Consider the following 27,947-nt stretch of genomic DNA (forward strand, 5'->3'; position numbering starts at 1 on the left):
CTCCTCTTTCTCTGTTTACTCAACGATGGGGATATTTCCCAAAAGAAAAAACCATGGTTCTCCTTCAATCATCTTCTTTCTTCTATCAACCAGAATTTTTATTAATACACATAATAGTTATTTCTGAACATTTATGATGTGCTAGGTGGTATACATTCTCATTTAATACAATAACCTTGCTACATTCCCCTATTATAGAGGAAAAAACAGACTCAAATTATCTTATCCAAAATCATGTAAATTAATAAAATTGTACCTAATTCCAAACATACGCTCTTTCTAATCTATTCTGCTTCCAATGAGTACGTACACACACACACACACACACACACACACACACACAGTCTCAAGATCTTGGCAACCCATACTACTAGACTGTAAAAGTGATCTTAAAAGACAGGTAACCTATAACAGTTGTGAAAAGTTTAGGTAACAAAGGAATATACTATTTATTGGGATAATATTCCCAAACAAGTTATTTTTAAATGGGTATTTCAGCACTAGTGTTACCTCACTCGTTTAAGCCAGTTTACTTATCAAGACAAAAAAAAAAACCTAGCATGATAGAGATAATTTAAGAATGCCAGAATTTAAGAACAAAAACTATTAAATATCAAAAAAACCTGTAACCCTAACGTAACTGTACCAAGATATTAAAATATGCTCACAATTCACATAGTTGTATTTTAAAATATATAAAATGGTTTTAAGCCAAATTAAAGGCATGCAAATACTGCGACATACAAAAATGATGTTAACTATCTCCACACGGCTAAATCAAAAATATCATCTTGATATCTGAAAATGAAACCACTATAATAACAACATCCTATATTCTATCTTCAGGGTTCCCCCCCCCAAAACGAAATCTCTTTTTACATAGACAATTTTAACTTGTTCCAAAGTATCCAGTGTATAAGTTCAGCTACTCAGATGTAAGCAGGTACATCCTGTTTATTGTTCTAGGTCAACTTCCATACTCAGGTCTTTCCCAACCAGAAAGCAAACTCCTTGAAGGCAGCAACCTGTGTTATATATGTATTGTTTCCTTCTACTTTCTTCCACCTGTAAATCATTTCATTGAAATAAACTCTATTATGTCACAAGACTCTGGAATAGAATGGCAAAATTATAAAGGACAATGGGGGGGATTAATACACACACTTTAATCAGAAAGCAGAGGAGGCATTAAAGTGTAACTGAATGAGTTTTGTACCTCCAGCAGGTGAACAACTTAAATGCAGAAGTTAACAGGATATAAAACAATAATATAGGATGACAGCTAAAACTAAGGGCTCAGGAGTCAGCCTACCTGAAGTTCACATTCTGATTCCATTATTTATTAGCTGGGTCCTCAGGCAAGCTACTTAAAACCTCTGAGTTTAAATTTCTTCACACTTTTATAAGAATAATAATCTCCAGAGATTTTTTACCTAGGAGAAATACTGTAATAGCACAGTGAGTGAGAATGTAGGCTTTGTAGCCAAACTGCTGGTACTCTAAATCCAGCTTCCCACTAACAAACATAACTGTGTGCCCTTCAGCAAGTTACTTAACCTCTCTGTAAATCATTTCAACATCTATTAAAGTGACATTAACTACTTTATAGTGTTACTCATAGTTTAAATAAAGTTTAAAATAAAATAATAATATTATTATGGATATTTAGGATAGTTGAATGATATCCCTTGTGAAGCCAGTGAGTAAAGACAGAGCTTGACAACATCCTCCCTACGGGTGAGGTGATTCAGACTGGAGATCCCATTCAGTTGCTAAGTCTCTACCCTTTTCAGGTCTCTTGAGAGACTGCTAGAAATTTGTCTTACACTCCAGTAACCAGACAAGAGTTTACTAAGTATTATTAGGGGGAGGGAGCAGTAAACTTAGGTGAGAAGTAGGTCTACAGGTTCCATTCTTCCACATTCACTGTATTTTACAGTCTAGGGAAAGAGAAAGGGTAACAAGTACTGGCCCACGATATACTATATAATCAAAGATACAAAGAGATAAATACTTCAATTTTTTTTTTTTTCCTGAGGAAAATTCGCCCTGAGCTAACATCTGTGCCAATCTTCCTCAATTCTGTATGTGGGTCACCTCCACAGCATGGCTGACATATTGTAGGTCCACACCCGGGATCCTAACCCTCGAACCCAGGCTGCCAAAGCGGAGCGCGCTGAACTTAACCACTACACCACGAGGCTGGCCCGATATTTTTTATTATTTAAGTTAACAGCACCATATAGCACTGTTTTATATCTTCTACTGAATAAGACAGTCCCCTAACATCAAGGAACTCACATCTTAAAGGAAAAGGAGACAGGTAAACAAGTATTTAAGAAATCAGGAATGGAGACAGTACATATGATGAAAAACTATTGACAAAGATTGTGTAAACTTAAGTTCAACATTTTTTTTTCTTTCAGTTGACCAATGGCAAGGGGATGTGGGTTTTCCTTGAGGCACTTAAATTTTAGGCCAAATTAGATTACATTTTTTACACCATTTTTTAAAATAATTTTATTTATTTATTTATTTATTTTCTCCCAAAGCCCCAGTAGATAGTTGTATGTCATAGCTGCACATCCTTCTAGTTGCTGTACGTGGGACGCGACCTCAGCATGGCCGGAGAAGCGGTGCGTCGGTGCACGCCCGGGATCCGAACCCCGGGCCGCCAGCAGCAGAGCGCGAGCACTGCTAAGCCACGGGGCCGGCCCTGATTAAATTTTTAATAAGCCAACAGTTTCAACCCTGACAACTTCATAATCTTTCCATTCTTTATGCTAAAATGTATCCTATCAAAAGCTTACTCCTACTCTTCACAGAATCACATAATGGTAAAGCTGGTTTAAACATGCATTTTACTGATAAAAAAATTAAACGTCCTGAAAGATTATTTTTAGGTTACTAATTTCGTTAGACCAGAATTTCTTTTTTTGACACAAATAATTTTTCCTTTCTGCATAGAAATTCAACCCAAAGCTCATCTTATCTCTTACAAATCTGTGAACTCCATATTGATTATCATAGAATAAAATATTTTACTCAGGGTTTTATTAAGTGGCTACTCTGTGCCAAGGTAGTCTGAGTACTAACCAATAAAAAGCTTGTGGTGAAAGATGGTACGGAAGTGAGTTCAAATCACATTTCAGAAATCTTTCTCGTAGTTCAAGAATCCCGAACAATCATCTTGAGCTATGCCTCATCTGTCCCTGAGACTTTAGAAAAAGTCTCATGAACAGATTTAAGAGAAAATGAGGTGGAAGGCGAGGGGAAAAAAAGAAAATCAAGAAATAGCTGCTCTCTAGGCTACTGGTCAGAGTTCCTTCTGATTAGTACAGCCACTGCAAAAATGTCACTATTTATTTAAAAAAATGATGAATTCAAAATCCTTACAACAGATCAGATTTAATTCTCTGTATGTAATGTATTTATGAACTAGGCCATTTTTTAAATGTTTACCCAATCATACTTCCAAAATGGCTGAGAACTAACGTTATCTGAAGATCTCAAGTGGTTTGACCCCACTGGCATGCTACAATGACAATAAATAAATTGTGAACCCTTCCATTATTAGCATTATTATAGACTGCATATTGTTAACACATTAATATTACATATTAATCTGATGTGTTCTTTGCAAAGACCTTCTATATCCATACTTCCCATCTTCCACTCAACTAAAACATTCAGTTTTTGAGTAAGTACAGAGCCTCACGGAACAAAGACTACCTTCTCAGCCTCCCTTAAAGCAAGGAGCCACATGACAAAGGTCTTACCAGCATGTTAAGTAGAGGTGTTATGGGGCTTTCAGAATACTTCATAAAAGGACAAATGGTATATCCATCCTGCTTCCTGGAACATGGATGACTGGCCACCATCTTAAACCAAACAATGACCAGAGTCTAGAGTAGTGGAACGGTAGACTAGAAGGGATCTGGGTCCCTGAGGACTTTGAAGGACAGAACTGCCATAAAAGCACCAGGCTGCCTACTTCTCAACTTTTACGTTAGAGAGAAATAAGAAGTTCTGCCTTGTTTAAGTCACTGTGATTTTGAGTTTCTTTTACTGGGAGCTGAACCTAACTCCAAGTGATAATCTTACTCTTTCTTTAATTATCAAGCAGTGGGCATATATCCTTCCAGCCCTGTTCTTCCACCACCCATACCCTAGTACAGTATAGATACTTAAATTTTCAATAAATAAAATGAATTACAAACACTAGCTGCAACAAACTGTAACAGAAACAATAACTGACCAGAAAACAGCTCGAAGAACAATCCACTATATTATCCTGGGTAAGGAAAGGAAAATCAGCAGAGGGAGAAGCAAACAAACATTTATCAAAAATATTCTCACTGAATCCTCAATCACCATGGCTGCTTACTATTATCCAATTTATACATGAGAAACAAAGGCTCAGTAACATCCAGTCAGTCAATGACTCACCCATTCATCTGTATTTATTCATCATCTACTATGTGCCAGGCTTTCCACTAGGCTAAGGAAAAAAATTATATATAAACAGTCAATCCTTGTTCTAATGGAGTCTGCACACAAACAAACATTATATAACTGTGTTAAACAATACAAGGAAAAAGTTGGGGATGGGAAGGAACTAAAGGAAGGTCCATGTGGCTGGAGCGAGCAATCATGAGGGACAATGGCAGATGTAGTTGGATAAATAGGTAAACAGATTATGTAGGGCCTTGTAAGCCAAGTTATAAAGTTTGTATTTTTTATTAATGATTGAAAAATCATTAAATATTTCTAAACAATGTAGTCAATGTGATTTTCTTTAAAAAGATTATGTGGCTTCGGTGTGGAGAATGGATTGAAGGAGTAGAAGATGGAAGCCAAAGGACTAGTTAGGAAACGACTGCAGTCATCCAAAAGAGTGGGTAATTTGAGCTAGGATGCTGGGCATGTAAATGGAGAGACTGATATATATTTTAGAAATAGGATTTATAGGACATACACGCAAAAAGACTGGATGTAGGGGTGAGGAAGGTGGTAATCACAAACAACTCCCAGTTTTTTGACTTAAGCAACTAGTGCTTACTAGAGTTTAAGCAATTTGGGCCTTCTTCAGTTTCCAAATTTATAAAATGAGGAATATGATTTGTTATATCATATCTAAGGTCCCTTCAAGCTCTAAATTGGTTTCAAATCTTAATCCCAAGTCTGTACCTTAGCATCTATCCTCATGATTTGAAAACGAGGTGTTAACAATCCTGAAACTGTCTAATTCCAGGTGGGTATAAAAAAGTTCCAAAAGGATGGTGAGATTTGGCTCAAGCTTTTTTTTTTGGGGGGGGCTGGGAAAGATTCACCAAGTTAACACCTGTTGCCAATCTTCCTCTTTTTTTTTTTCCCCTCCCCAAAGCCCTAGTATATAGTTGTATATTCTAGTTGTAAGTCCTTCTAGTTTTTCCATGTGAGCCGCTGCCACAGCATGGCTACTAACAGAAGAGTGGTGTGGTTCCGCAACTGGGAACCAAACCCGGGGCGCGGAAGTGGAGAGTGCTGAACTTTGACCACCAGGCCATCAGGGCTGGCTCTCATTCAATCTTATTCAAAGTTCAGTACATTGAAATAACCTAAAAGCCTTCTGGCAAGAATACCTTATTTTTAAAACGTTCACCAAAATTACAATAGAACTGACTGAACAAATATTTAATATTATTTCCACTCTACTATACGAGATTACAAAATGTCACGTATCATCTCCACCTTCAAAGACCTTACGCAACTAATGATTTTTTGGATATGACACCAAAAGCACAGGCAACAAAAGCAAATATTAAAAAGTGGGGGCCACCCGAGTGGCATAGTGGTTAAGTTTGCACGTTCTGCTTCGGCAGCCCAGGGTTTGTGGGTTCGGATCCTGGGCACGGACCTACACAGTGCTCATCAAGCCATGTTGTGGCAGCGTCCCACATACAAAATAGAGGAAGACCGGCACAGATGTCAGCTCTGGGACAATCTTCCTCAAGCAAAAAGAGGAAGATTGGCAACATATGTTAGCTCAGGGCCAAGCTTCCTCAGCAAAAAAAGAATTAAAAAAAAAAGTGGGACTACAACAAACTAAAAAGCTTCTGCCCAGCAAAAGAAACCATCAACAAAATGAAAAGACAAACTATGGAATGGGAGAAAATATTTGCAACCCATATTATCTGATAAGGGGTTAATATCCAAAATACATAAGGAACTCATACAACTCAATAGCAAAAAAAGCAAGTAACCTGATTTTAAAAATGGGCAAATGACCTAAATAGATATTTTTCTAAAGAAGAATACAAACAGCCAACAGGTACATGAAAAGGTGCTCAACATCACTAATCATTAGGGAAATGCAAAGCAAAACCACAATGAGATTTCACCACACACCTGTCAGGATGGCTGGTATCAAAAAGATGAGATAAGCATTGACAAGGATGTGGAAAAAAAGAGAACCCTTGTACACTGTTGGTGGGAATATAAATTGGTACAGCCACCACGGAAAACGGTATCGAGGTTCCCCAAAAAATTAAATATAAAACTACCATAAGAACCTGCAATCTCACTTCTGGATATATATCCAAAGGAAATGAAATCAGCATCTTAAAGAGATGTCTGCACTCCTGTGTTCTTTGCAACATTATTCACAAAGCCAAGATACAGACACAACCTGTCTACTGACAGATGAACGCATAAGGAAAATGTGGTATATGTATAGACGACAGAATATTTTTCAGCCATAAAAATGAAGCAAATCCTGCCATTTCCCATAACATAGATGAATCTGGAGGGCATTACACTAAGTGAAATAAACCAGACACAGAAAGACAAATACTGTATGATTCCACTTGAATGTGGAATCTAAAAAAGTCAAACTCATAGAAGCAGAGAGTACAATGGTGATTACCAGGGCTTTGGGGGTGAGGGAAACGGGGAGATGTTGGTGAAAGGGTACAAACTTTTAGTTTTAAGATGAATAAGTTCTGGGGGTCTAACATACAGCATGGTGACTATGGTTAACAATACGGCACTTTGCACTTGAACTCTGCTGAGAGTAGATCTTGCGTTCTTACCACAAAAAAAGAGGTCACTATGTGAAGTGATAGATGTGTTAATTAACACACATTAGCTTGATTGTAGTAACCATTTCACAATGATTAGCGGACATTTGGTCCTGTCCAAAACATCCATAAGACATTTGGTCCACTCCAAAAGGTCCTTGACATTTGGTCCTGTCTAAAACATCCATCAGACATTTGGTCCATGCCAAAAGGTCCTTGATATCTTGTCATCTCTGGTCCTATCCAAAACGTCCACGGAGACATTTGGTCTATGCCAAAAGGTCTTTGATATTTGACCCTGTCCAAAACCATTTGGCATGGACTAAATACGCTCATGGATGTTCTGGACAGGACCAAATGTCCTGCAAGGTTTCATAATGTATATATACATCAAATCATCACGTTGTACACCTTAAATATATACAATTTTTACTTGTCAATTATGACCACAATAAAGCTGGGGGAAAAAAGAACTTATGTAGACTAAATAAGGTACTATATCATAACAAGAAAAACTAACCAGTATGAGGGTAAGAATACGAAAGACAGTAAAACGCAGTATATATAGAAGACCTAGAGAAGAGGTACACATTATACCTGCCTCTAATTCACTTACTAGTAAGAGTGCAGCATATGAATTTATTAATTGTAACTGATATATGAAGATATCTTCCAATTGTCCATTCTCTAAAAAAAACAATGACTTTTATAAAGCTATCCATAAACTTCATTGTTGCTACTTTTTCCTCTTTTAATTTACTGGAAGGGTACTTTCTCAATGAAATTGATGGTCTACTTAGTTAGAACATTTAACATCAAAACCTACTGTTGATGATCACATTTCTGAGAAAATGGTTGAAACACTATATCTATTTAACACTAAAACTATTTACAATGAAAGAACAATAGTTTTGCTACCCAAAGGGTAGACAAGTGCTATCTTATAGAAACATAAACTGAGTCACATATGTAATTTTAAATTCTCTAGTAAACACATTTTAAAATGGTGAAATAGGAAAAATTAATTATAACAATATTTTATATGATGGAATATATCCAAAATATTATTTGAGCCTGTAATCAATATAAAGTTATCAGATATTTTACATTCATTAAATCTTTAAAATTTGTTGTGTATTTCATACTTAGAACATATCTCAATGCAAAGATTAAATTTTCCTTGGAAATAACAGATTTATATTAGATTTCATAAAATTTACAGTTGAGGATGTAAACATACGTGCTGTTGTTCCAAATATACTTAAAAGTTTTCCAATAACAAAGTCAGGTGCTTTTTATTTAAATTAAAATTAAACTCAATTAAGAATTCAGTTTCTCAGTTACATTAGCCAGCCACATTTGGGAAGTGACTATCATATTGCACAACATTGACTTAGACTTATAAGGACTAACTTTTTAACAGTTTAACGGTTCTACACAGAAACCTAAAATATCTACATTACTGTCTTAAGGAAAAGAACATAGTTTAAATTTTTATGGTGGCTCTGACTCAATTATACAAATATACATTGTTAGTCTGTTCTATAGTAAAAAAGCCACATTAGGACCTAGAGGCCTTAGCCGACTTTTCCTAAATATTTCTGTCGTAACTTGAACAGTTCATTAGTTCTCTCTCTTTTCTCTTTGGCTCTTCCCTCAAAAGACATACATGCTTTTCTAATTTTATCACAATATTAACCCTGGCTTGAGGGCAACAACATATTTCCTTATAACACAAAGTATATGAACTTCATAGGTGCCATTTTCTTCATTATTCAGAGGCCTCTTTCTATATGTTAGGATTCCATATAGATTTCATAAGTTGAAGTTAACAAAAGTCAGTTAGCTATCTGTCAGCACATTCATTTCTTTAGGTACCTTCATTTTACTGCTGAAGAAAATGAAACTGATCAAATGATTTTGATAGCTGTTTTCAGTTCTAACACTTCATGATTTTATGTCCCTTTTCTAATAAGAGTAGGTTGATTCGTGAAAGGGAAGTACCAAAAGTGGTGGTGTTGATTAGGTTTTTTCAATAAGTCTGGCTGTGAAGAAGAATAAATTGGGCAATATTTAACTCAAAAAGGATTAAGCAAAAAAGACAAAGATGAAGATAAACACGTTGAAGGCTAAAGAACTTGATTTTCAAAAAGGAAAGATATAGGGAGAGTGATCTCAGCAGGATGGTGGAATAGGAAGCCCATGGACAAAATGATCCATCAACAACACATGGACCAATTCCCTTTGTAAGAAATCCAGAAACTAGCTGAGAGGCTTCTATATCCTGGGAGAGTGCAAAACCAGTCACACTGAAGTCCATGGTAAAACTTGAGACCCCCTCTCACTATAATCTCTACCCCTAGCACAGTGTCATATAATCAGCAAGAAGAAAATACCAATAGAAGAAACACAAAAGAAAAAGATATCAAAGCATATCAATACACAAAAATCAATGAAAAAAAAAAAGAGTATGACAGGAAAAGAGAGACAAAAGAATTATAAGATAGAAAACAATAAACAAAATGGCAACAGTAACTCCCTCCCTATCAATAATTACTTGAAATGTAAATGGATTAAACTAGCCAATCAAAAGACAGAGTGGCTGAGTAGATTAAAAAAAACAAGATCCAACTATATGCTCTCTATAAGAGGCTCACTTTAGATTTAAGGACCCACATAGGCTGAAAGTGAAGCAACAGAAAAAGATATTCCATGCAAACAGTAATGAAAAGAAAGCAGAGGTGGCTAAACTTATAACAGACAAAGTACTTTAAGTCAAAAACTGTCACAAGACACAGAGAAGAACATTATACAATGACAAAAGGGTCAATTCACCAGGAAGATATAACAATTATAAATATATATATGCACCCAACATCAGAGCACCTAAATATATAAAGCAAACATTGACACAACTGAAGGGAGAAACAGACAGCAATAAAATAATGGTAGCTGACTTCAATATCCCACTTTCAACAAAGGATAGAACATCCAGACAGAAAATCAACAAGGAAACAGTGGGCTTGAACACACTATAGACTAAATGGACCTAACACACATATACAGAAAATTCTACCCAACAGCAGCAGAATATACACTCTCCTCAAGCACACGCAGAACATTCTCCAGGATAGATGACATCTGAGGTTGTAATACAAATTTTAACCATTTTAAGAAGATTGAAATATACCAAATGTCTCTTCTGACCACAAAGGAATGAAATTAGTAATCCACAGAAGAAATACTGAAAAATTAATAAATATGTGAAAATTAAACAATATACTCTTGAACAACCAATGGGTCAAAGAAGAAATCAAAACGGAAATTAGAAAATATCCTGAGACAAATAAAATGAAAATACAACATACCAAAACTTACGGGATATAGCAAAAGCAGTACTAAGAGGGAAGTTTACAGTGATAAACACCTACATTAAAAAAAAAAAAGATCTCAACCTAACTTGAGGTTAGGTTACCTCAAGGTACAAGCAAACAAGAAAAAGAACAAACTAAGCCCAAAGTTAGCAGAGAGAAGGAAATAATATAGATTAGAGTAGAAATAAACAAAATAGAGAACAGAATAATAGGAAAAAAAAAAATCAGCAAAACTAAGAGTAGATTTTTTGAAAAGATAAAATTGACAAACCTTTAGCTATACTAAGAAAAAAAGAGAACTCAAATAAATAAACTGAGAAATGCAAGAAGAGACATCACAACTGATGCCATGGGGAAAAAAAGGATCCTAAGAAACTACTATAAACAATTACATGCCAATAAGTTGGGCAACCTAGAATAAATGGATAAATTCCTAGAAACATAAAACCTACCAAGACTGAATCATGAATAGAAAATCTGAGCAGACCTATAACTAGGAAGGAAGCTGAATCAGTAATCAAAAACCTCCAAAGAAAAGCTCAGGACCAGATAGCTTTACTGGTGAATTCTACCAAACATTTAAAGAATTAATGTCAATCTTAATTAAACTCTTCCAAAAAATTGAAGAGGAAGGAACACTTCCAAACTCATTTTATGAGGTCACCATTACCCTGATACTAAAGCCAGATAAAGACATTACAAGAAAAGAAAAGTACAGGTCAACATTCCTACAAACACAGATGCAAAAATCCTCAACAAAATACTAGCAAACAAAATTCAACAGCACATTAAAAAGATCACACACCATGACCAAGTGAAACTTATCCCTAGCATGCAATCAAGGTTCATCTTACAAAAATCAATTAATGTAACACACAACATTAACAGAATGAAGGATAAAAATAAAAAAAAAAAATCACATGATCATCTCAATAGATACAGAAAAAACATCTGACAAAATTCAACACCCTTTCATGATAAAAATTCAAAACAAACTAGGAATAGAAAGAAACTACCTTAACATAATACAGGCTATATATGAAAAGCCCACAAATTCAATGGTGCAAGACTTAAAACTCCTTCTTAGAAGATGAGGAACACGGCAAGGATGCTCATTCTCACTACTTCCATTTAACATAGTACTGGGATTCTTAGCCAGATCAATTAGGCAAGAAAAAGTAATAAATGGCATCCAAATCAGAAAGGAAGAAGTGAAACTATTTCTGTTTGCAGATGACATGATCTTATGTAGAAAATCCTTAAGACTCCACAAAAAAAAACTATTAGAACTAATTAACGAACTCAGTAAAGGTGCAGGAATCAAAATGCACAAAAATCAGTTGTGTTCCTATACACTAAGAATGAACTATCGGAGAAGGAAATTAAGAAAACAATTTCATTTACAACAGCATGAGAAACAATAAAATACTTAGGAATAAACCTAACTAAGGAGTTAAAGATTTGTAAACTGAAAATTACAAAACATAGATGAAAGAAATAAAAAACGACATATAGAAAGAGATCCTGTGTTCATGGATTGGAAGACTTCATATCGTCAAAAAAATAAGAAAAGACATAGGAAAAGGGAATAACTAAAAAAAATAAATAATTGGTGAAGGAAGATCACACAGATGTAGAAAAAGCGGGGGTGGGCGACGACTCTAGAATGGATGTGGAAAAATTATCTTAAGTTATGAAGAGAGGATCTTTGTCCTCTGAAACAGGAGGGAAGGGTTGATGTCGGTTAAGTTAAAAAGTGGGAGAGAAAGGATAAAGTTGAAAAGGGGTAGGAGCGAGTGTTTAGCAATTCAAAGTATCGGGTTGTGAGGTCTAAGCCGGATAATAACAAAAATACAGAACTGAAGGTATTTCAGTATAGGAGACAAGCTGTGGAATGTGGTCACTGGAATATGTGGTTAGAGCCAAGTGGAGAGGATCACCTGGTGTGGAAGGTGTTAAATTGTGAGGTACGATGTTCAAAACGTCATCTATAAACAAATGAAATCACTTAGATGACTGAGACAACTATGATCCAGACGTAGAAGCTGGGAGTGAGATCTGACAGACAACAGCAACACGAAATAGAAGGGTCACCTAGCCAGATGGCATGTGCCTCAAAAGAAGGAAGGGTTTTATAGGTAGGTAAACTAATGACATTTTAATAGCTATAATGGAAGACTAGAAGAATGATGACTCTATTTTCCTTCCCCCTCCCAACACGTGCACACACACACACACATTCCTAAGATAACTGGCTTTGAGCAAAGGAACAGTTAACACTTGAGAAGACCTCTGGAGAAGCATGTACTTATAAAAACATTTAGTTTCAGTTAAGACAGGAGACAGAATGGGCTTCTGGGAAGAGTATAGATTTAAGACTTAGATTTTAGAACTTAAGGCCTAAATCAATATTTAAATGACTGTTTCCAGACTTGAGTCTTGAGAGAAATAATTATTTCCTTTGAAAAGTATGCAAGGAAAAAATTTTAACAAGCCAAATATATGTAAACTACTATACAAGTAGTTTTCTAGAATACAGCCAATATGCCAAAACTAAGGGAGAAAGGGAAAAAACCTACTTTGTTGTCAAGTATGTAGTACTGTATTTAAGAAATATTTTAAAAAGTTAGATTATTTTCTTCATAATTTGATTATCTCAAGAAGTAGTTTGAAATTTAAGAAAAAGTATTCATCACTCAGACTGGATTGAAGGCTTGACTGAATCAGTTTTTTAAGCTGTGTTACTTTCAAATATCCTATTTGATCTGTCTCTTATTAGTATAATTTTTGGCTGGGATTTATGTTAACTAGCAGCACCTCTGGCATATGATTTATGTCCTACCAGGCTCAGAATAAACACATGCTCTGAAATGTAATTACATTATTATTTGCATAATTAATACTCTTTCAGCAACTGTATCAAAGACAACTTAGGCCCAATATTACAAATTAGTAGAGTGTAAAATTTTTGTTTTATTCAGGCTGAATTCCTGCCTTTCTTTAAAAAAGACTGAAGAAAAGTTATCTGCAATTCATTCTAGTTTCTACAATGTTACGGTAACATGGAGGTAGACATAGTATCAAGTTACTGCACTTTAAAAGCTGAAGGGAGAAAATGTTCAATTTAAAAATAAGTTGCTATGGTTACCCAATGTTTACCTTTATAAGCAATAATTACATGAGACGTCCAAGGAATTCCCACAAGTACAGTAAGAACAGTAGCTGAAGTGTACACTAGTTACTTCACACACAAACTGGGACTGCATATGCCACTTCCATTTCAAAGTAGCTATCATTTGGGAAATACTAAAGAAAATGACTCACAACGTTCTAAACCGTAGAAGGGTGGAGACAAAAATACTGAACGTAACTATTTTAAAATCCAAGTGATGACTCAGACAGTTTAGAACATTTTTCATATTCTTTAGTTCCCTTTATTAGAGTGCTATATAGCAGCTTCTATTGTTGAAAGAAGGAAAGGGTGTTTCTAATGTGTTTCAGGCATGGAATTCTTTTTGCATAAATCAATTTTCATACCCTTGATAAACCTGTAAAAAGCCATGATTATACTTAATTGTACTACAGAGTAAAACAACGTCAATTTTTTTAGATGTAGTCAATTTTTAACTTCTTAAATGGAAAGAAGGGGCTCCTATCAGAATTGATAACTGGCTCATTCTTGACTGACTGCGTAGTTAAACCTGCTATAAGTTATTGTATTACAGAAAATTTTTGTCTGTCTTGTTCACAATCAGAACATTCAGTATTGTGAGAATACCTATGAAACTTGTGACCCCAATATAATTCTGTGATCTTATAATTATAAGGCTCATCATTACATCTTAATGGGCCTTCTACAAAGTGTGTCTACTTTTCTACGTAACAGACTATCTTAATATTAGGACTAGCCTAAAATTAAATAAAATAGCATGTTACACACAACTGGCTTAAACAATAAAGAGACTTATCATCATTAACAACAAGAAATGAAATAAGGTGGCTTTAAGGTGATTGATTCAGTTATTCAAACGCTATCACATAGAACACCTAGGCTCCTTCCAACTTTTCTGTCAGACTCATCATGGACCTTAGGATAATTCCCTTCATAATCACAAGACACCTGCCATACTTCAAGGCATCATATCAGACACATATTGTCCAGCAGAAGGGGGAGTTTCCTTCTATGTCTCATTTTAGGTGCAAGGAAGACTTTCCTAGGAGCTACCTAAGCTGACTTTCTCTGACATGTGACCAAACTTGGCTCACATGTCCCTTCCTAAACAAATCACTAGTAGGCAGAGTAGGATTACCATGAGTAGCTTACACTATTAGAGATTTCTCTAAGTCATGTAGGATAGAGGTAGGCATCCAAACAAAACTGGGGGCCTGCAGGGAAGGAGGCGAGTAATGGCCAGTGAGTGGACAACCAACAGTACGCTATGTACTACATAGAAAAATTAAATCTTAGCATTTTTTTTCAATAGTTTAATTTCCCCACCATTATGAATTAATCACAACACACTGGATGATACTTTGAGGGCACTAGAGATTTATTTTTAAAAGGGAAAAAAATTAGTCATCAGTAATTTACCTTAATAAGGCATCATTTTATAACTGCCATTGACAAAAGAGAACAGTATACTTTACGAAATAGTAAAATTACACTTTAATTTTGACCAACTAAAATGAAAGTTTTATCTCAAAAATGTTTCCTACTAATCTCACTTTTCTCCTCTAGGAAAAGTAAGGCTAACTACTAGATATAGGTCAAACCACATCTAGAGTAATGAGACTAGAAGACATTCAAAGAGGTAGCCAAGATGCTGGTGGATCTAAAACCATTTCCTAAGTGTCAATGAAGCTAAAGGTGTTTTGTCTGAAAAGGAGTCAGGGAGAATACAATAGCTTTAAAATATGTGAAGTGCTGTCATTGTGAAGAGATACCAAATTGCATAGTTCTAGAGATAAGAACCAGGATCAATGAATAATAACAAGCAGGAAGATAAAATCTGGTTCAATATAAATAGTACTTTTTTAAATTTTATTTTATTTATTTATTTGTTTCCCCCAAAGGTCCAGTAGATAGTTATATGTCATAGCTGAACATCCTTCTAGTTGCTGTATGTGGCATGCGGCCTCAGCATGGCCAGAGAAGCCAGTGCGTCAGTAGCGCCCGGGATCCGAACCAGGGCCGCCAGCAGCGGAGTGCGTTCACCTAACTGCTAAGCCATGGGGCCGGCCCGATATAGTACTTTTTATAGCATTATTTTATCTGAAGATGAAACAAGGCTGGCTGCTCATATGGGGCAGGGATGAACATCCCAGGTAACTTGAATACCTGTGATGGTTCTAGGCACTTCACGTGTACTCAGTTTTAACAACATGCCTGCAAAGTAGTTTTTAATTCCAATTTCACAGATAAAAATATGGTCTAGACTGGAAATTGTGTGGCTAAGAAGTGGAGAAAGCTGGATTCTAACTCAGGCCCATCTGTCTCCAAAGCCTGGCTCTTCTTACACATCTCAGACCTAAGAGAAGTTAAATTGGCAGTTGTTAAGGAAGCAAATGGGATTTCTGATTGGTGAGAACCCAATATCATCTGATTTGAAGTCCCTTTCAAAGTTAAGGTGCCAGAAAGGAAAAGCATTACTCCCTTCCACTTGTATCAGTACTTCCTAGTTTAAGAATGCTTTCACATCTATTCTCACACTGGTTCCTCACAGCAATGCTTTAAGGTAAGTAAACTGGGGAGGCATTATCTATCATTCTAGCTCTGAGAGGAAGAGGACAACCAAGATGAATTCTTTCAATTTCCTTCTAATTTACCTCCAAACATACTTGTATTTTCAATTTTTTCCCTCTGATCTTTCATTCATTCAGTAGTCATTTATTAAAGACTTCTTACATGCCAGGTACCAAACCTCAATGACTTCGTAGTCTTATATCTTTCTTATATCACTTCGATTTATCCCTCATTGCTGTCTGTGTTCCTTCCTCCTGGCCTACAGAAAACTTCTCTGCCTCCTTAACAAGGTACCACTCCATTTCTTACTTGTTTCACTCTACTGCATGCAATCTGACTTCCGTACTCACCACTGAATTGAACTGCTCGAAAGTCACAAAGATAACCTATTGCAAAATCTTCATTTTTTCCCCAACTACTCTACAATACTAGATACCAATGATATTTATTAAACTCTCTCCTTGCTACTTCCATAAAATTTTCTCCTATTTTTCTAAACCTTCTTTTCTGGCCCCTTTCACTTGGCTTCTCTTCCACCAGCCAAATTTAAATATTGGCTTTCCTTTCAGCCTACTTTTCTTCCTCCCAGTCTACAATGTCTTCCTGGACAATCTCATCTATTTCTATAATATCAGCCATCACCTATGTGATACTTTCAAGTCTTTATTTCCATTCCTAACCTCCAGATACAACTTCCAAATGCTCACTGGGCCATTTTACTTGTATATTCCTTATTCAGACTCAGCTTATCAAACTTCAACTTATCATCTCTAGTCTACTCCCCCAAAGTGTTCTTCTTCTGAAACTCCCAGGTGGGTTAATAGGAATGGCATCATCATATACACAGTAGCCCAGAATACAAAAAGAATTATCTAGAAGCCTTCTCTTACTTCACCTCCCACTTCTAGTTAGTCACTAAGTTCTAGGCATTTTATCTAAAATTTTCCTGAACTGTCTTCCCTCATAATGACCTAATTCAGACCTACTTCAGTCCTCACCTAAGTTATCAAAACCATCTCCTAACTAGTCTCTCAACTCTTGGCTCTTCTTTCTCCAGCTCTATTCATCCTTAGAGCAGACACAGGTTCTTTCACAAGAATCCCTTCCTTTATGGAGTGCATTTGGTCCAGAGATATACAAGAGACTCATGACTGGCCAAAGTACCACCTACTCCTTGCCCTACGTATAGTGCCCCGCGTATAGTTCAAATTTTTACTGAAGCATCATTGATAACAAAACATTAAAAACAACCTAAATGATGAACAATGATTTAAAATATAGTATATATCATAGAACGAAACAAAGATATTTAGAAACCAAATTTTTAAAGAATTTTTAAAAACATGGGACAGTACTCATAAAAATGTTAAGTGGAACACAACACTATAAACAATATGATTCTACTTATGTTAAATAATGAAGATCAGAAGGATTTTTTTTTAAAGCAACAACAGTACATCAGTTAGATCAGTAGCAGGATTATGGGTAATTTGTCCTTTCCTTCCTATGTTCACATATTTGTTTTTTTCTGAGTAACATTCCTCCTTAGTTATGACTTCCTAAACTCAATAACCACTTTAGAGGTAAAAAAAATAAGTTCTAGAGGGGTTAAATGACACAAGTTCACATTCCAATAAGTAATAAGAGTTAGGACCAAAACTTGAGCACTGCTTAGGTTGTTAAGAAACAAACCTGCAAAGCTAAAGCCATTTAAGCCACAGCACCAGAGAACCTAGAATAGTTGGGCAGTGAATGCAGACCAAGGCTGTAGAGACTTTAAACTTGCTGAGCTACAACAATCTCTAAATTCATACCTCAAAAGCTATCAAATAGCTAGTGAAGAGCAGGCTACAAGAAGGGGTAATTTAAGATGCTTGTTTTTAGAACTTTGTGTTTATATAAATAATCCTTCAAGGAAGGAAAGGAAAAAATGACAGACTGGACTGGAGAAAGAAGGCCTCAAAGAAAGGTGTTTATAGACACTGGTGTTCTAGAACCTGTACTTACTTTGCTTTTTAAAATATAAATGAATGCTTTATTACATGAGAGTTTTATTCCCCTGAATTGCGATCTCCACAATCTTGTTATAATCTCAAGTAAATTCTATAGATCTAAGTATTCAATTCATTCAAGCAGGATAACTATCAAAAAGTCATTTGGTAACTAATAAAAGAATTTGAATATAATATTTGTGAAATAAAAGGCTTCAATGAAAGGAGTCTGGATGGCTACTGGATAGGAGAAAAAGATGAAATAATCATCAAGGACAATTTTAAAAGCGTGAGCTATCTATATATATTTTTTAACATTACAAATTAAGAAACTGTGTTTTATTTAAATGGCATTTAAATTATAGTACCATCTAAAAAATCAGTGCATATAAAATATTTCTAATGTGGTGGATTGAAGATTAGAAAACACAGTCAGGCATAGCTCTTAACCATTTCATACAAAAGAATTTATCTTTTAAAAATAATTAAATTGCATATTATATCACAAATGACGGTTATGTTTCACTAGTTTTAATTTGCCCATCTATATTACAAACTATATCACTATCTTAATTTCATTGTTCTTTATGCTGAATTTTAAAATAGTTCCTTATGTACATTTAGAAAGTTTGCAGAAACCAATGCAAAAGCACCACCCAGTGGTAAAAGATGAAAATTACAACTTATACAGTGATCATGTAGCAAAAGTAGTTAAATTTGTGACTCTGCATGGTCTCCAACACACATTACCAGGAAAGAAAAAATAAATGGGCTATGTGATATTGATGGTGTCTGCTATTGTTACCATTTTCCCAATCAGATCTTATCCTTACTATCTTAACATTTGACGTTTTTTTCTTTTTCTGACTTGCCTATCCATTACCCAAATGCTTGACTGAATTATGATAAAAGTATTTCAAGATTTATCTAAAGCCTTTATTGAGCCAGAGGTCATAAAATGGTTTATAATGAACAGAAATAAGGTGGGTGAGGGGTAGAATGTCCAGTGGAATTCTAGTCAGCAAGAGCCACTCCAGGTAATACAAATGAGAGTTATCTTATGTATATTTTTTGTAAGTGATAACTTGGTAGATAATCTTGAAAGCTCAGGTAAAGATTCACAATTGGTTAATTCATACAGAATTCCTAAAGAGAATATGAATCTTACATGTGATTGAAATTATTGCAATTTGAAGAACACAACCTAATAAATAATGTTTTCCCAATAATTTGCTCCCCTCCTACCAGAATATAGACGGATAAAAGCTTTCAGCTTCCAACATAACAGCTTTCTAATCATCTCCTTTTCTTTTAAAAAAAAAAAAGTTCAATTTAACTACGAACAAATTATAACAAAAATACAATAAGAGTGATTTTTTTGTTTTAAAACAACTGTGCATCAAGTCTACTTAATATCAAACAGTATTACTGTTTGGATCATAAAATATTTACCAAAAAGTACAGCAAGTTACAGCTTGTAAATGGTAAAGAAACCAATTACTAGGCTACAGTTTCTTCCTTTCCACATTACCTTTCACTATGTTTGAATTTCACACAAGAAGACTAACAAACAATGACAATGATATTAAGCTACCTTATATTGTCTTCACTAGTGCCCCAGTCTAACATCTCTAGGTTTAATGGGATTTTTAAACTCTTTCACTAAAAACACAGGAGTCACTCACATAATTGAGGTTCCCCAGTGATTACTAAATGGCTGATAATGCTTACTGTGTGCATCACAAACATGTAACATGTAAGAGAATGAGCTATAAGCTATGAGCAAGGTGATGCATACAGCTGGACAAGAAGAGAAAGATGACAACATTTAGTAATTTGTTTTAGTTTTTCAGGATAAACTAAAACTATTTGCAGTACTATTATTTTCAGCTCTTTAGTGTTCTCTTCTCCAAGCTACAACATAGAGATCTTAAATTAGACTTGTAAGATCCCTCCACTGAAAATCTATTTGAATTATTAAGTTGCTATACTAAGTGTTCCACCAACAGAGGGCCCACCACACTTATAAACAAAATGTCTACAAGAAAGGATTTTGGCTGACACCAAGTCAGAAACCAGTTATGCATAAAAGCTAAGTTTAAGTTATGAGGAGGCATAAATAGCAACAAACTAACAAATTACAAGAGCTGCCTATATCACTGCAGAGAGACTACCGGAAAATAACCTACCATAATAGGAATTCCCATACTATTTTCCTCTGGTGGAAGCAGTAGCTGTATTGTTTCAATTCCAATCTCAGGCCTGTAGCAGAAAACAGATATCAAAAGCAAGAATATGCTGACCCTAGAAATGAAGGGCTATGTTATAAAAATAACTAGTACCTTAATAAAACATTGAATTATTGGATAATATTCAAAATCTTACTTATTCAGAACTTAGTTTTATCCTCCAACAAGAAAGAAAATTATTAATCTGTGTAACAAGACAGAGTTTTTTTTAAGGTTTTCTTTATATATGAACCAATCCTTGTTGGATTCTCAGAAGAGACTCAGAAAGTAGAGTTTGATTCTTAAAACTGCTAGCAACAAGATATTCTCATTAATCCAAAAAAAAAAAAAAACTATTCAAATATACTCACTATAACATAATCAAATAATTCTATGGTGATGTCTTAACCCAGGAAACTGTCTATAAAGTAGAAAATCTTCGATCTATATAATTTCTGAATATTTAAAACATGTTCATTTTAGAAATACATAAATTTAAGAAATCACAATATATCTTTCAAAGATAAACACTGATAATTTTTTTCTATATATGTACTTTTAAAAAAAATTGTGATAAAACATATACTGTTTAGTAGCTCGCTTCTCCCCACCTCCCTCCACTTAACAATGTGGACCTTTACCCATGTCCTTAAATATTCTTCTATAACACTTTCAGTGCCTATATAACATTACATTCAAAAAGTAATACCTTAATGTATTTAATCAATTTCCTAAGATTGAACATTTGGGTTGCTTCCATTATTTTACTCTTATATAATAATTTTTCCAGGATCATATCCCAACAGTTATTTTTAGTGAAATGGCTTGTCTTCAAATAAAATTAAGCCCAAAATATTTTAGAGTCATAATTCTCAGGTGCAATTACCTAGAAAGAACAAACGCCAGAATTAAATTTCCTGTATAAAAGTATGCTGTCAACCACATTTTATTAGTCTGAAAGAATCATCAGTTTTTATCATCTTTGTCATAATGATTACTGCTATGTTCTAATAAGGCTTTCCAGTATGTTAGAAGAAGATAGAAACCATCCTATCCACTCCAGTAGAAGAAAGTTAGCTACAGTTCTAAACATATTAAAATTTCTTATTTCTCCTCTTGTCAAAACTCTTTATGAACAAATTAACCTCGTTAAAAAAATATTAAAGAGGCATTACTTTTACTATGTCTTCTACTATATTAATGTAACAGCCATAGTAATATTATTAATTTGCCATTTGGTGGCAGCAAACACAAAAGAAAGTTAATTTCCTGAGTACTGCTATCTATTGTATTATTACCAATACCAAGGTAGTCTTCCTGAGTCATGTATTTTAAACAACAGTTTCAAATGAAAGATGATGCTTTATAGGTTTTAATAGCTATATTTTAATCTTGTTAATAGTCAAGCTCAAAACAATATCATGAGCAAATTCCTGATTGACTGAAAATAATAGCCTTCTGTTACTATAGCATTTACCAATACAATTTAATTGCCTCAAAAACTATGTGACACTTTTGATGCTTATCAAGCAACATGTAATTGCAATAACTTTCATTTGTACTAACTACTATTTATATATCTCATGTAAAAATTATTTTCTTACTGTAACCAAATCCAGCTAGCCTAGCCTCCCACCCCCATGAATATTTATTCAATAATTATTTAGTAACTACTTATGTGCTAATAAGTACAAGGAATACAGCAATAAACAGAGAAATAGTTTCTGGCTTCATGAAGCTTACACAAAATCTCTCATACATTCCTTTTCCCAGACTTGTAAGACAGGGTGGGTAGTAAAGACCAGCTTCAGAGTCTAAATATCATACAAATAAATATAACACAAAAATATAGTTTCCCTCCACATATAATTTACAATTAAAAAAAATACACAAAAACATCAGAGTAAGGAAATGCAACCGAGTTTTATTTTTTGTATTATGATTGCCTTAATGTCTTTCTCTTCTTTTGAAACATCAAGTTATTTCAAAAGGAAAAATGTTTGGTGCCCTTAAATTTACTACTCTGTTTATTCAACCCACAAGATACTAAGTGACTGAAATAATTAAAAGTTCTATCAAACCGAAAAATGTATGTAGAGTATCTTTTCACCACAAAATTATTAACTGCAAAGTATGTCAAACCTCTCAGTAACTTATTTGTAGAAATCACTGCCAAAGTGTCTTATAGTCTAAGACATCAAGGAGCATGAGGCTAGGATCACGAATGGATTCAAACTGAGACTAAATTTGTGCATACATTGACAGATTAATCATAGAGTAAACACATCCGAATACTGTAAAAGACCAGTCTTTCACAGCGTGAGCATCTCCTTCAAGGGCAGGGGTTGTATCTCATTTACCTCAGAATATCCAGCTCTATGGCTGTGCTTATTATTAGCACCCAACAGTGAGGAATAATTTGTCATGCATGGACATTTCTCACACTGATGACTGGATCTTGCCAGCAGAAGAGAATTTTCATTTTCTTTTCTTGTTTTTCTGTTTTTGTTCCAACTAGATACAAGATTTTACAGGTTAAAAATTAACACCGGCAATTTCATATGATCCAACCTAATACCAATTATTCATAACGTAAGTTCCTTGAGAATAGACACCACTTGTTATTCTCCTCAAAATGCTCGTCTTCTAAAAAGGGAGAAAGATAAGTAAAAAGTAAACTGTAAAGCAGTGCAATAGTGCTTTGATATTAGTGTATGTGTTTGTGAGAGATGGACACAGACATAAATACATACGGTGCATTAACGATATCAAGAAAACTGGAAGCCATTTGGAAAATGAAATTAAATAGGATTTGTTTGCTAAGTGATCACCATAGTACTGAGATGTATGTGTTTAAACTATAAAATTCTCAGGAGACTACTGACTAATTTCTCCCTAAGATGGGAAACAAGGTAGGGATATCTATTCTCACCACTCCTATTCAGTATCATATTGGAAGGCCTAGTCACTGTAATAAGGTTATAAGAAGAAGTAAAAGGCACACAATTTGGAAAGAAAGAAAACTGCCTGTATTAGCAGACAACATGATTGTCTACGTAGAAAATCCCATGGAATCTCCAAAAAAGTTGCAAGAACTAATAAGTAAGTTTACAGCAAAGTCATAGAATACAATTATATTTCTATATACTACCAATGAACTGGAAATCAAAATTTTAAAAGCAGTACCATTTATATTAGCATCCCCCAAAGAGAAATACTAAGGTATAAATTTAATAAAATATGTGCAGAATCTGTATGCTAAAAACTATAAAATACTGATAAAGGAAATCAAAGATCTAAATAAATGAAGAAAAATACCACATTCATGGATTCATGGAAGACTCAATATTGTTAAAATGTCAATTTTTCCTCATTTAATCCATAGATTCAATGCAGTCCAATCAAAGCTCCAGTGGTATTTGTAGAAATGAATAAGCTGATTCAAAAATTTATATGAAAAGGCAAAGGAACTAGAAGAGCCAAAACAATTTTTAAAAAGAATGAAGTTGGAGGATTCACACTACTAGAAAGCTACAGTAATCAAGATAATATGATATTGGAAGCAGGACAGACATAGAGATCTGATGGACTGGAACAGAAGAGTCTAGAAATAGATCCACACATACATGGTCAATTGATTTTTGACAGATGTGCAAAGTCAATTCAACAGAGAAAATATAATCTTTCCAACAAACGATCTGGAACAACTGGATAATCCATTTGGGGGAAAAAAAAAAGAACAGACCTCTACCTAATATCACACACAATAATTAGTTCAAAATGGATCACAGACCTAAATGTACAATCTGAAACTATAAAATTTCTAGAAGGGGCTGGCCCCATGGCTGAGTGCTTAAAGTTCCGCATGCTCTGCTTCAATGGCCCAGGTCTGCGGGTTCAGATCCCAGGCACGGACCTACACCACTGATCAGCCATGCTGTGGAGGCATCCCACCTACAAATAGAGGAAGATTGGCAAAGATGTTAGCTCAGGGCTAATCTTCCTCAGGCTGAAAAGAAAAATTTTTTTTCTAGAAGAAAATATAGAAGGAAACCTTTGTGACCTCTGAGTAGGCAAAGATCTCTTACAGATGATATCAAAAGTACAATTCATAGATAAAAACATTGATTTATTAAAATTTATCAAAATAAAGAATTTCTGCTCTTTGAAAGAAATCATTAAGAGAATGAAAATACAGGCTACAGACTGAGAGAAAATACTTACAAATCAGATATCTGACAAAGGATTTATGTCCAGAATAAATAAAGAACTTGTATAACTCAATAATAGGAAAGCACAATTTTTTAAGTAGGCAAAAGATGTCAATAGTTTGACACTTCACCAAAGAAAGTATACAAATGTGAAAATATATAGACATCAATCATTAGGAAAACGCAAATTAAAGCACAATGAGATACTATTATGCACCTACTAGAATGACTTTTTTAAAAAAATTAATAATATCGAATGCTGGAGAGGATTCAGAGCAATTGGAATTCTCATACATTGCTGGTGAGAATGCAAAATGGTATGGCCACTTTGGAAAACAATTTGGCAGTTGCTTATATATACAGTTAACATATAACCCAACAATCCTACTCCTAGATATTAACCCAATAAAATAAAATCTTACGCTCAAAAAAAATCTGCATGTGACTATTTATACTGGCTTTATTCATAATCTCCAAAACCTGAAAATAACCCCAACATCCCTCAACTAGAGAACAGATAAATGAACTGTGGTAAATCCATATAACAGAATACGACTCAGTAATAGAAAAAGAAACAATCCATGACTGAACACACCAACATAGACAAATCTTAAATGCATTATGCTAAATGAAAGGCTACATACTGAATGATTCTATTTCTTATGACATTCTGCAAAAGGCAAAATCGTAAGGACAGAAAAAAGATTAGTTGCTAAAAGGTGGAGACCTGGGGAGGGGATGAAAAGAAAGGGGCACAAAGGAAGTTTTAGGGGTGATGGACGTATTCTATACCTTGATTGTGGTAGTCATTACATGGTTGCATGTATCTGTAAAAACCCACAAAACTGTACACTAAAGAGTAAATTTTACTATATCTAAATTATACTTTAATAAAAATAGAGAAAACTATAAAGACAAAAACATTCATAAATTTAACCACTTAAAATATTAAATTTCTACACTGAAAAGACTAACTACAAAGTGAAACAAACGACATAATCCACTATAAAAACAGGCAAAGAGGGCCGGTCTGGTGGCGTAGTGGTTAAGTGCACGCGCTCCACTGTGGCGGCCTGGGGTTCACAGGTTCAGATCCTGGGCGCGCACCAACGCACCGCTTGTCAAGCCATGCTGTGGCAGCGTCCCATATTAAGTAGAGGAAGATGCGCACAGATGTCAGCCCAGAGCCAATCTCCCTCAGCAAAAAAGAGGGTGATTGGCATTGGATGTTAGCTCAGGGCTGATCTTCCTCACCAAAAACAAAAAAAACAGGCAAAGAATAGAAACAAACAATTCATAGAAAAGGAAATACGAAGGTATCTTAAACATATAAAGAGATAATCAACCTCGTAAGAGAAATCAAATTAAAATTACATGGATAAACCAATATTCGTCTCTCAAATTGACAAAGATCAAGTGGTCTGAAACTGTGTAGGTCCTAGAGTGAATGAAATATTAATATTATCTTTGTAGGAGAGCAATTTGTCAATATCTAGCAAATTGTGAATGCATATTCTGATATGGAAATACACTTCCAGTAAAAATATATACATTTTTTAAGTGAAAACAGCAAGTTATATTACATCTATAGAGTATGCTACCTTTTGTGTAACAAAGAGAGAAACAGAAGACATATTTGTATTTGTTTTTATTTGCATATAGAAACATTAACGATACAGGGAAAACAAACATTTTATTCACTTGGAGTGGGCTGCACAAATTTTACTTATGGGACACAAAGTGGGAGAAAGACTACTCAAGCATAGCTTTATCTGGTTTTGATTATTAAATCATGTGAAATTGGGAAAAAAAGGGGGAGGAGGAGAGGAATTTACCCTACAGTTGATATATTTGCACATGAACTAAGCGATATATGTAGGTGTTATGTAATAAAGAATTTGTCTAGTCTCTGTCCTGGGTACCTGAGAGCTTCTATATCCTTGGAATTTCCTGAGTAACAGAAGTGTCTTTGCTATTCATGGTGAGCCCCTAAAACCGTATCTGGGTTTATGCTAATGACGTGAGTCATGGTAGGCCCCTAGATTGTTCCAGATTGGGGATGGTCATGCTGCAAAGAATAACCATGTGATAAGAGGGTTGGGACTGTGAGCCATGTGATATTAGCCTAACTTCCTGACCTCCTGACGTCTGGGGAGGGGAGAGGGGCTAGAAAATGAGCTTAATCATGTGGCCAATGACTCATCTCATCATACATATAAATTGAATCCCCAATAAATAATCTTGACACTGAAGCTCGGTTGAGCATCAATATGCTAGGAGGGTGACATGTCCTGAGGACATGGAAACTTTTGTGGGACTCCCTCAGACCTCATCTTACGTGTCTTTCCCTTTCGCTGGTTTGGATTTCTACCCTCTTGCTATAAGAAAACTATAATCATAAGTATTGCACCTTCCGGAGTTCTGGGAGTCGTTCTAACAAATTATCAAACCTGAAGTGGTGGTAGGAAGCCCCAAACTTATAGCCAGTTGGTCAGAAGTGTGGGTGGCCTGGGAACCCCAGAGCTGTAGCTGGTGTCCGAAGGGAGGAGAGTCTGGTGGAGGACCGAGCCCTTAACTTGTGAAGTCTGCAGAACTGCACTGCAGTTAAGTGGCAATTCACTGCAGCATTGTTTGCATTAGCAAAAAAACAACCTAGATATCAATGGAGAACTGGGTATATAACAATAAAATACTGAACAGCCATTAAGTAATGAAAAAATTCTTTAACTACGGATGGGGAATGAACTCAAGATACTGGAGGTAGAGACAGCAAGTAAGATTCACAACAGTGTGTCTAGTTAAAGTACTATCTATCTATTGAGTAAAGGGTGGGGAGTAACAGAGATATTTGTTTATATAATCAGAAAATCTCTGGGGATAAATAAGAAAATAATATTGGTCAGCTATAGTAAGGGAAACCAGATGACTTGGGGGTGATGTGGCTAGAGGTGGAAGTGACAATTTTTGTTATACTCTTTTTTTCCTTTTAAACTGTAAACCACAGGATTGTCTGTTAAAATTAAATTTGAAAAGCTACACAAATGAATCAGATGCATACCAATGATAAAAATTACTTAAAACAATGCTTTGCTCAAAAAATATCTAAAGTGTATGAAGACAGATTCATTTTTCTCTGCCAGCCTGTTTTCTTCCAACTCAAAGGTTGACAGATTAATCAAATTACAAATTTCTGGAGGTGGAACCTGGAGATCTATACTTTTTATTTTTTGTGTGTGTGAGGAAGATTAGCCCTGAGCTAACATCTGTTGCCAACCCTCCTCTTTTTGCTGAGTAAGATTGGCCCTGGGCTAACATCTGTGCCCATCATCCTCTACTTTA

At 34.9% G+C, this 27,947-nt stretch overlaps 1 protein-coding gene across 7 annotated transcripts in view; it reads right to left on the bottom strand.

The window, feature by feature from the left end:
• The window catches only part of ANKRD28 (ankyrin repeat domain 28), a 184,874-nt gene that overhangs the window by 115,138 nt on the left and 41,789 nt on the right, over positions 1-27,947 (bottom strand). For 2 of the 7 annotated variants that reach the window (XM_087430584.1, XM_087430583.1), the window contains exons 2-4: positions 22,758-22,911; positions 21,107-21,283; positions 20,359-20,431 (exon numbers count right to left, since the gene is read on the bottom strand). The exons of 2 other annotated variants lie outside the window; for them this stretch is intronic. In XM_087430584.1, the coding sequence (XP_087286710.1) occupies positions 20,359-20,376 (18 nt within the window). In that variant the 5' untranslated portion in view covers positions 20,377-20,431; positions 21,107-21,283; positions 22,758-22,911. The remainder of the gene's footprint in view (positions 1-20,358; positions 20,432-21,106; positions 21,284-22,757; positions 22,912-27,947) is intronic. 3 more of the 7 variants (XM_087430585.1, XM_087430586.1, XM_014789763.2) reach the window with 3 other exon arrangements.

This window comes from Ceratotherium simum, chromosome 5, assembly GCF_057802395.1.
Source record: "Ceratotherium simum simum isolate JZ-2026a chromosome 5, ASM5780239v1, whole genome shotgun sequence".
Taxonomy (NCBI): domain Eukaryota; kingdom Metazoa; phylum Chordata; class Mammalia; order Perissodactyla; family Rhinocerotidae; genus Ceratotherium; species Ceratotherium simum.